Genomic DNA, 11448 nt, shown 5'->3' on the forward strand with positions numbered 1-11448 from the left:
CCTATCAATTCATTAGATAACGAATAATTTGTAGATATTCATCAATAAATTAGCAATATATTTTATCCGTGGATATATTAACAAATAATATGAATCATAACAGTAATAGTATTTAATGATTGAGCGTGTGGATGGGCGGATCAGTCCACTTGAAGTCCTCCTGGTAGGTGATGTAGACGAGCCAGTATATCAGGTTGAGGAAGCCAAAAGATCCCGGAAAGAGAACTCTGGCGGCGCGGTCTATGTGCGACACGCTATTGATGTGGCGGTTGGCGCCGTGTTTTCCGTTTTCTGCAATCAGTATAGCATGCGTGTTACAATATAGTAAGGTCAGGAGTAGTAAATTGTGGAACTGGATGCTATAACACTAAACGCGCGCAAAGCTGTTTTTGTTATCTCCAATACCTTATTTATCTGCTGTGTAAATATTAATTATTTAGGTATAGCACAGATGGAGCTACTCACGAAAGTTTGAACACTACTAGTTACAAGTGAATACGCTTTAAAAAAAACTTTAATAGCGTTTTACGGTTCAAAACTTTTTTAGTTGCTAATTGTATCCACCTCCTCTACTAGTAGTTCTGTGAACAGTAGACCTGGCATCGAAAAAATTATATTTTTAATAATACCTTAAGACACTTAAGGCCCTGTAGTAAGCGTTCAAAGGTGGTTTGAAAGGGAGATATGTAAATACGAAAGTTGAGGGAGCTAATATTAAAAACGATAATAATTAAGCCAAAATGGTGAAAATATTTAACAAAACACGACTCATTTCAAATAGAGCAAAAATCTCTCGAAAAATGCTTTAGTTGCATTTAAAGATACACTGTGAATTTTTCATGCATATAACATATTAAATAACAGAACAAAACGTGTTTTTGGGTTCAAAACGAGGGAATTTTATATAATTAACGTTTTGGCATTACAAATGTATAGATATTATCTTTAAAAATAACACATTTTTTGGAACTTTTAAACTAAACGAGAAACTTGTTATAAATCGGTAGAAATTGTGTATGCGTGGGCTTAAGTACTTAATTATCACCAATTTATTTAATGTAGCATTTTTTCTTAAATTTAAAATGATGAATAATTGTACAATTTGTCCAAAGAAATTATCCTTCTCAATAAAAAATTCTTTTTCCAATTTTTATTATTATCTTTTTTAATCAAAAGCGAATAAGAAAGTCGAAATAAACACGACTATTTCACATTTTGAAAATAATTAAACCAATGAATCGGCCACCATCTTGAAACGGAAACTGAACGAACAATCAAATTTACACACATACGAAATGCAAAAAGGTCGAGTCAGGAATTTACGCTCAGCCAAAAATACGGATTGGTCACCACCAACCTGCCTCCCGCTGGCGCTGCCGCCTGAAGTTATCGTTCCCCATGAGGCAGTACAGCAGTTGCCTCCACTGCGGCACCTTGAACTCCGTCTGCGTTGTCCTCTCCATGGTGAGACGAACGCCCCCCTTATCCGGGGAGCCCGAGCAGGCGGTAGACTGAAATATATTGCAAAGATTCGCCAAAAATTTTCTTCTTTGTAACTTAATACTTTTTTATTTTTATATATTAACTCCACACAGGAGGCCCTGAAGAAAATAATTTCCCTCAGGGCCTATGTCATCTTTGGGGGTGCTGTGTGGAGGGTATTTTTGTGGAGAGGAAGGAGTGAACATGGGTCTTGAAGAGTCCTATGTTGTAGGAGGGAGGAAACACAGAGGCCGGCAGTTCTTTCCACAGACGAGTTGTTGAACTTAAGAACGAATCGTAGAAGCGACCCGTTCTCATGTGACAAGTGTCAACCGTGTACAAATGTTGGGCGCGCGTTTGGCGTGTATCCCGACTACGCACCGGTGCCGAAGGGATCAATGACGCTAGTTCCTCAGAGCATCTTCCATTGTAATACCGATAGAACAAGGACAGCATACCTACCTGACGCCTGTGCTCTAAAGATTGCAGTCCGTTTGTTAAGATTGGGGAATCTATCAAACGGACCGCCCGTTTTTGCACAGAGTCTAGGGTTTTTTTCAGGTATTTAGGGGCTCCGGACCAGAGATGGCTGCCAAATTCGACAGTAGGGCGCACTTGCGATTTGTACAGGGTCAGCAGTGTATTAGGTGTACTATTAAAGTATCTGCGGGCCCTGTACAGTACGCCCAGCTTCTGAGAGGCCAACTTTACTCTGGCTTCGATGGAGCCCCCGTACCTGAGCTGGTCACTTATAGTTATACCAAACATATCAATGGAAGGCCTGTTCGGAAGATTGCTTCCGTTGAAGGAGACTAGATTATCATTTGGATCCCTTTTAGACGTAATCAGACAGGATTGGATCTTTGAAACATTAAATTCGACGAGATTATTTTTACCCCAGGAGGAAATACTCTCGAGATAACCGTCCATTCTCTGCTTCAAAGCCCTCCGAGCCGTTGGAGTTTGTGTGCCCTTTGGGGGCTTGTCAAACAAAAATTGCTTTTGAAAACTTGCTTTGCTGAATACGATTTAAAAAAAATAAATGCTTTAATTACCATCAAAAGAAACCATCTGCATTTGGGAAATTTTTGATTTTAGAATGAACATTTGCTTTCGTTATAGTGGCTAGAAAAGATGTTATTTTTAACAGTCAAAGGAAAATTAAAAAATGATTGTTTTTAATAAAGGATTATAGATAAGATAATTTACTTAGGTACCGTTGTTCCCTTATTTAAATTCTCAATAAAATCTTACGTAACTCATTTTTTTTTTTAAAAAAGGTACACCCCTAAAACATGGTTTTTCATTTTCAGGATATGGCATCACTGATTGGTTGCGACGCGGTTAAGGAAGCAAGGGTATCGGATACTTGCGTATCCCTGTTGAAGAAGGTCCTAAAAGGATCATTGTAAAGGAGTTTTGGGAGGCTTGAATAAAATATTTTATAATTTTATAAGGGGTGGTGAGGTAAGGTACTGACGATGATGCAGGGCCTCTGAAGATTGCTGCTCCTCCGTCGGACAGCCAGCTGCTTGGCGGCGAGAGGATCCCCTCCAGTTTCCTCAATCAGCTCCTCCCACTCCTCGTCGTCTATCTGGATCTCTCCGGAGCCAACCTTCACACACAGGGAAACCATCACCATTACTTTATTTCATATCAGATGCAAAACAACTAAACAATGGTATAAACAAGAACGCTCTTATTAAACTACAGTTAGGAGATGTTATTATTAAACGTACCATTTATTATTTTTTATTTTATATGGTTTTATGCCCAGCCGGGCTTTTACATGGATTTTAAGAACGAAATATACTTAATGAGCTATCGAATACTATACACAAAGTTTTTAAAGCAGGAAATAACTTTAAAATGATAAACTGAATATGAAAAAATATTAGTATAATATGTAACAGTAACATACTAACATTACAAAATAATATAGAAACTAGAACAATACTACATATAAGGCAAATCACTAAAACTATACTACCAAGGCTACTATAATTTCTAGGATTCAACAAAGTGCTGTTAAAGATTACGATTAATTCTATTAATGGAGTCGGTAAATATATCAATAGTACCCCCAAAGCTGTTACCCCCAAATCATGCATCCTATTGGTTAGTGAGTGTGTCTGAAAGGTGGTTGTGTGTGCATTGCAAAATAATGTTACATTTTGTCTTTTGTTCCTAGTCGACACATGGAATTTAATATTGGCAACGATGGCAGGAATGTCAATTAAGTTGTTAATGTCAGACAGCGTTATTAGATGCAATTGATTAATCAAAATGATATAATTAATGTATTCAATTGGAATTTTGAGCTTAAAATTTATTTATTTTAGAAATTCGTGCTGAACTCATGGAATAACGAAGTTAGAGTGAACAAATATACGAAGAGTACCAAATAAGTGAATTAAATTCCACTTGACTTCTAGCTGATGAAATAATGAGGGTTCTCATAAAATCTAAGGACTAAAAATCAGTAAAAGTTCTACAAAGGATGCCAAGATGAATGTAAATAAATAGATAAATAATGTTTACATAAATGAATAAAACATTGCATTGACAAAATTGATAATAAATGGTTATTCTGACAGTAAATAGATAGTTACGCTATTTAAGTCACCTGTAAATTGATAATCACCGATAAATTGATTGGCATCCATGACAATAATTCTTTTAAGTAATTATTAATAATAACTATTTATTATTAATAATTAAACAAATATTTTTTTTTGTTCTTTTCTTTGTACTTGTTTTAAAAAAAAAATATAAATCTATACTTAACTTAACTTTATATTTAACCTTTACACTTCATACCGTTATACTTTTAACTTTATACTATATACATTATTCTTTATGCTGTATGCTTTATACTTTACACCTGATACTTTTTAACTTTACATTTATGTTAATGGCACAAAAACAGTCAAGAAAAAAACGATTAATCAATTCCTTTATTCCTGCCCATCCTAAATGCAATATAGGCTTATTAGGTTGCCATTTATACCCCTCGATTGAACTCCAACATCCTTCCTCCCCTCAGAGCACGTGTTCCAAGTCCTAACAAATCAGTGCACCCTGGTCTACCGGTCTCACCGGGACAGGAGTGCTCCTAGCTGGGGTGGTACCAAATATCTCATATTCTAATATCTTTGGGTGGTACATTAGAATCGTATCGTATGTAAAATTAATGAATGCGGTAATATTTAAAAACAGTCACCTTCGTAAAATAATGAACGCCAGCAAACTCCAAAAGCGTCGCGATGCAGTACCCGAAGCTCATGAGCAGGAACCAGTCCAGCGCGGTGGCGTAGCGCACCTTGGGCAGGTCGGTGCGCGCATCCAGGCTGATAGTGGACAGCGTCAGCACGGTGGTGATGCCCAGCCCCACGCGGTCCGAGGTGGCCTCGCGGTGGATCCAAAAGGATACCCAGGACAGCACCACGATCAGGATGCACGGCACGTACACCTGGATCAGGAAGTAGCCCGTGTGGCGGGACAGGTTGAAGGACACCTGGAGGACGGAGAAGTCTCCTGTAAACAGAGAACACAGGGTTAGCGCGGAGAAGATATCCAGCCCCACACGGTCCGTTGGTCTCGCGATGGATCCAGATGTTAACCAATGGAGGTCAATCAGGACTACTAAAACATTGGAAAAACACGAATGAGGATGTTCAAATAATCACTGATTTAAAGATAAACAAGATGACTTCGCATTTAAAAAAAAGAACTGAACCATCAAAAGGGTCATCTTTAATTAACATTTATGGAAATACGAAATGCAAAACAGTCGAGTTTATATTTTAGTTATTTTTAATTTTTTAATACGTAATAGTATTTTAATTTCACTTGCGGTAATGAATTAACGGAATTCTTGAAAGCGCAAGTAAACTCACTTCCCTACATCCGATAGAGCTGAAACTCGGCAGATAGGTTTGTTGATGACACTGCATTTTGGTGGCAATCACGTACACACACGCGGACAGATACGCATTTATATGAAATCGGATGATTATAGCAATTTATTTTTATTTTTATAAGGTACAATATTTTTTACAATTCAGGTTTTCCAGTAATGTAGGCCTCACTGGGTGGCTTGCCCGTGCTGAGGCCTTCATTTTATAATATGAAATATAAACTACATAATACATTTAATGAGAAAAATTATACATTTAAAATTAAAAATACATAATAATATATTTAAAATTTAAAAAAATAGTACATTGAAAATAATCTTGTGTGTTTATGAGTGATGTGTGTTTATATTGGTTTTGTGTGTTACATGAAGGTTTTATTTGTATTTTATGCTATGAAATTTTGGTAATATTGTCTTTTTTGTTCTTTAATCCATTTTGTAATTTTGTGTGTGAATTTATTTTTATTTTCCTCAATTTAATTAATATACGAACTAAATGTCGGTCCTACCCAATCAGAATTTGGCGAGGTTAACTCAAGTCCCTGGGAAGTAAGGAAAAATCTTTCAGTATTAAAAGTAATTTTTAAATAGATGTATTTTAGTAAAATATGTGTATTATTGTAAAATACATGTATAATAGTAAAAAAAAAAATTATCATTATATTTGACTTGAGATACATACATACATACGCTTATATTAAATATATTTCAATCAAAAATACAACAAATTCAATAACTACACAATCTTAAAAAAATATGGTCTCGAATGTGCTCCGTTATAAATATATTTTTTTCGTTAATTTGGTTACGAAAACATAACGCTAAATTAATAAGCTTTGTTTTACACCTGGCCCTCATTTTAAAAATAAATTAGCTTTTATTTTTTTGTTAAATTATAATTAAAATATATCTGCCATTAGACTTACCATCGCGTCTTGTAAATGTGAAGTTTCTGTAGGGGAAACTCATTAAGTCGAATTGGGACAGAGTCATTCCAGGCACGAATGACACAGAGTCTTTTTGCCACTGGTATACTAGCTGCTGATTAGTGTAGGCATCTGGGGAGGATCAAGAAAAACAAAATACAAATACAAGGTACAAATATTGGTATACATATTAGATGCTTCGTTTTTATGTGATTATTAGCATCAAGAAGTTTCTGTGGATTTTAACCACTTGGATCCTGTTGTGCTATATCTGTCACCAAATGATCACAACCTCATAAAATCACTCTATCTTATTTTGTTAATAATAATAATACATGTACATTCTAACGCTACATCACGTTCATTGGTCAAATGGATTGAACGTACCTATAGACAATGCATTCTGTTAATGCCATAAGTTAATAATACTTAATCTAGTCTTTAGTTAGTAATAAGATAGAGCATTGTAGAAATATATTATACATTTGAAAAGCGCCGTTGAGATGATTTTTCACAAAAAACGGCGCTGTACAAATCATTCAAATTTTATTATTATTTTTAAACAGATCTTTTCTATTATTGTCAGACATGGCACAAAACAGATTTAAAACAAGAGAACCCGTTTTTCTTTGGGTTTAAAAGTTTACGATGGACGGTCCCAAATGATTCTATAAGTAGAAAACCGCCAAAAATTTCACCCTGTTAAGGTTAGATTTAAATAAATGTATTTTTATGTAAAACCAAAATACGTGAAGTGATTAATACCTATTTCCCAACTGCTCCCAATCCCAACTGGGTAGGAGAAGGAGATAGGGAAGAAGAAGGAAAAGGAGTACCTGACTATTTAGATCTAGTCACTAAACACGGCTAAAGTCATTTTGAGCAACTTTTAATTTCTGAATAATTTAAAATAAAATTTAACTGCCAACGTCAGTATTTTAATTCGCGACCCTCGGAATTCTATTCGAGAGCCTTATCTCTCGACAACGGAGGCCGTCCATTTTTAGTTTCGTATAAAACGGTAAATAAAGAAAAAAACATTGGAAAACATTTAAAAAACATAAGCTATGTTGAGATATATTTTTTTTAAATTTAATAAAAAACACGTTTAAAACATAGATATAAATAAAAACAGCAAATCTATTAGAATTTGAATGTCAAGCGGGAAAATTTGAAGACGTGATTTATTTTGTAGACCCGAGGGGTTAAATCGAAGGATCTGAAGCCCCGGAGAAACCTAATAAAATTGGATATAAATCTTCAAAAAAAAACTTATCTTTTGCAATCGATGAGAAGTTTCACACGGAAATCACTTCGATTGACTCTGTAAACGAACAATTTGTTTCATCAATGAGCATCATAAACGTATTTTGACTCCGCGAGCGCTTCCAATTGCAAATACCTAACAGGCATGTTACACGAACATATTAAACACGCATTAGGTATTGCCAGTTTGCACCTCACAACCTTAAATTCAAGGCTTATAAAATACACGAATAAATAAAAAAAAAATTCCCTCCTCTCCACCTTTTACGAGTTAATATGTTACTTAAAATAAAAAAAAAAACGGAAAATAGTAATCTTAAAAATAAAAAAAATACTTAAAATAAAAATGCCACGGCCGATAATACGTCCGAAAACAACTGCTTGGAAGAAATGCTGACCATTACGTCACCAACTATAATGTATTTTTTTAATGTTACGTACGTACACCCGAAATTATATTGTTAAATAATTCGTAACGTTATGCATAAGTTGTTAAAACCCCCCCAAAAATGTGCAAATTGGTACTTACAGCTTCCCAGAATTAGCGGACATGATTGGCGGTCCATCGGAAAGTTGCGAAGCTCCATCGGGCATTTGGCTTTTATCGTCAACCTGAAAAAATGTTTTTTTTACATGGTAAAAAAATACTGTACCTTTTCTGACAGAACACTGAAGTGAATGTGAGTAATTATTTCATTATGACAGACCTTAATATGAATAAATTTTATTGTTTTGTCTTATCTACGCAAGCCCAAACCACGTTTCAAAGTTCCACTTGAAAAAATTCCAAGCATTCCAAAATAAAGATATTCACATAGCCCTCAAATGGATAAGGGTTTCCAAACACCACCAGGAATCTGAAGTTCCTCTCCTTAAAAACACAGCGGAAACATTTTATGCATGATTTCCCACCCATAAACACGCGTCCATCAATTTCCTCACCCGGTACGATGAAAACGTACATACACACATAAAAAATCTAAGCAAATTCTGCGAAAAGTCTAATATCCCCAAATTTCAGCCATGTTACTTTGTAGATAATTTTTAACAAAATCAAAATTACACCAATTTCCAATACACTCATTATGAAAGAGAAAGGGGCCTCTCTGGCCCCGAGCTCTGTTTGTCAGTATTTCAATAAATCAAAAAGTCATTGTCTTGTCGATATGTAACCATCACATTATTATGTAAATTACCTCATGGAATAAAGAATATCCCCTTCCTGGTTGATCCTCAGCAGCTTATTAGGCACCGTGATGGTGTGGACGTAGGAGTGTTTCCCGTTGTAGAAGTAGGTGTCCGGTCTCCAAATCCTCTCCAGCATCTTAATGGACAGCGACAGGGACTTGATGGGCCCGAGGAAACTTAGCCGAGCATCCCTCCAGTACTGGCGGAAGTAACAGTCCATGGAATAATCCTGGAAGACAACAATAATATTTTGTGAATTTTTTAATTTTTTTTTTGCAAATCGATACATTATATTTTATCAGTTTGTATATGCAAAGTATATAAAAAAAGATTTCCTGCTTGTAACTGTAATTTTTAATATTATTAATAGTATAAAAAAAACATATGTATTTCTACGCCAATGCAGAGAATTAGCTTTTGAGTTTGGTGTAAGCGTAAAAATAATATCATAGAGTGTATAATGATGCAGGATGTGGTAACAGTAAAAATATGTTAATGATGTTGCGAGTGTTCAGTTTAAAAAAATATAAAAAACCATTTCTGTCATATTATGAATTCTTCGGGAAGACTATTAATGTAATAAATAAGTACCTGTAAAATTTAATAAACGCTTCACAAAATCTGATTTAACTTTACAACAAGGTGGCTGTTTCTGAAGATATGGTAGTTTTTAAATTTTCATTAAACTGATGTAGATATATTTCGGTGAAATATTTACATAGGCTGGTGAGAGTGGGCAATTACTAGTTGCGGGCAATCATAGTCTAGTATACCCTACTATTGTTTATGAGTATCGTAATTATACGATTCACCTAGCAAATTTAATCTTAAATAACAGTATAAATGCAATGAAGATCAAACCATGTCTAGTTCAGAAATCGGGCCCATGCTCCTGATCAGCATATTTGTCTGGACGACAGTTGGTAAGCCTGAAAAGTAAAAAAAAACATGTTATAAATAATTTACAGTGGGTAGGTATTGTTATAAAAACTAACGAGAAAAATATTATTTCCTACTAGTTTATTTAAGTATTTACTGGTTCCACGCCTAAACAGAACAGTGACAATTCAGAACACTGTTGAAAAGTGATATAAAGTTAGTGAAAGCTTATAATCTAACCTAACATCACCTTTGTTGACTGTATATAATTGATTTATTTAAACAAAATAAGTGTTATTATCCATTTACTATAAAACATACGTACTCGTAATCAAATAATGTACACGTATTAACTAAACTGATGTTTACATTATAACAATATTATGTACATTGTACAGTGTGGCCTTAGAACGAGATACCCTGGTAAGACTACACTTTTCTTTTCTTTTTGTAACTTGTAAACTAATACACAAATAAATAAATAAAAACATTGCATCCGTTAATCTTTTCGAAAGCATTATCAATAATTGATTAATTTAGAAGTCAACTTGAGTACAATTCTCTATTGAAAGAATACAAACAATAAATTCTTTCGTTTTCTGAGATTTAAAATGGGTATTCCTTAAATTTTGTTGAACTAAAACACTCTTTTAAATTAAATGATAAGGCTTAAATTGTTAGACTAAAGGATTTTCACTAACTTGTTATTTCTATCTAAAGTTTTGAATGATGCTTTTGATAGTCCAGAATTGATTGCATTGACAAGCTTATTATAGACTTTATTTACGTACTTCGTTGTTATGCTTCGGATTTGAAAGTATAACAGTACCAAACTCAACTCGAGATTAAGTTAAAATTGTTTTGGTATTCAATTTTAAATATTATAAAACAAATAATATACACAGCTCTTCTTTGTTTACCTTGTCCGTGAGTAGGTAATTGAGAATTTTCATAATTCTTCAGCAAGTTCTCAAGCAGCATGGTTATGTTTTTCGAAACGATATTATTCAGGGGGCTCCTTTTCGTCTCAGATTTAATCATAGACATCCCATCTGCGTCATCGATAACGTACGCAGAATTATTGACGTTATCCCAATTCCAGTTGGTAACGAGTTCGCTCTTTGCCTCGTGCCTCATCTTATCGACTTTGTCAAATCTCACGAAACTAATGATGGTTGTGTTCTCCGCCTCGTCCAGGCTAACTCCATTATTCAAATCATTATCGTCACTCTGATCAGCTAAAACTTTTCTTCTTAATGCCCTTTTTTCTCGGATATAAAAGTTGTTCAGGGAATTTTGGAAACCGTATTTAGATGGGCTATTTTTTAATGTATTCCTGTCGTGTTTTTCATCACTTTGTTTACCCTTTATTAATTCAAGGGAATTATCCTCCGCTGGTTTATTAGATTCAGTTTTGTGGAGTGGAAACAGATAAAAGTTTTGGTATGAACTCAGCGATATGTTTATGTTTTCGCTTGTAACGTCAATTTTTGCTATCTGTGAAGTTGAAGTTTGGACATTACGGCTCATAGATATCCTAAAAATAAAAAACAAATTATTGAAATTAATCACTATTATAACAGTCACTTGCCAAACATATAATCTAAACTAACAATCCCGCAGAGGTAGGCAGAGAGGACGGACTGCCAAACGACTCGGTCTTGGCACACGCTCCTTGCTTCATTCTTTCTTCGTACCTCGTCTCATACATCTCTTCTGTTATTCTGACTCTTGACATGGCCCGACTCAAGTATTTGGTTCACCTGATTGTTCCACGTCTTCCTCGTA

The 11448-nt window shown here is 34.7% G+C and overlaps 1 protein-coding gene across 1 annotated transcript; it reads right to left on the reverse strand.

Moving 5' to 3' along the window:
- Positions 1–112: 112 nt before the first annotated feature.
- LOC149423431 (gamma-aminobutyric acid receptor subunit alpha-2) lies at positions 113–10797 on the reverse strand. Its single transcript, XM_089632237.1, has 9 exons — positions 10581–10797; positions 9643–9710; positions 8790–9010; positions 8123–8205; positions 6328–6459; positions 4706–5019; positions 2963–3097; positions 1358–1511; positions 113–291 (listed from the first exon to the last, which is right to left on the reverse strand). Exons 1-9 carry the CDS (start codon positions 10795–10797, stop codon positions 113–115), a joined length of 1503 nt encoding a protein of 500 aa, XP_089488363.1.
- Between the last annotated feature and the right edge of the window lie 651 nt (positions 10798–11448).

This window comes from Hesperophylax consimilis, chromosome 5, assembly GCF_061612785.1.
Source record: "Hesperophylax consimilis isolate HC1 chromosome 5, BYU_Hcon_1.0, whole genome shotgun sequence".
Taxonomy (NCBI): domain Eukaryota; kingdom Metazoa; phylum Arthropoda; class Insecta; order Trichoptera; family Limnephilidae; genus Hesperophylax; species Hesperophylax consimilis.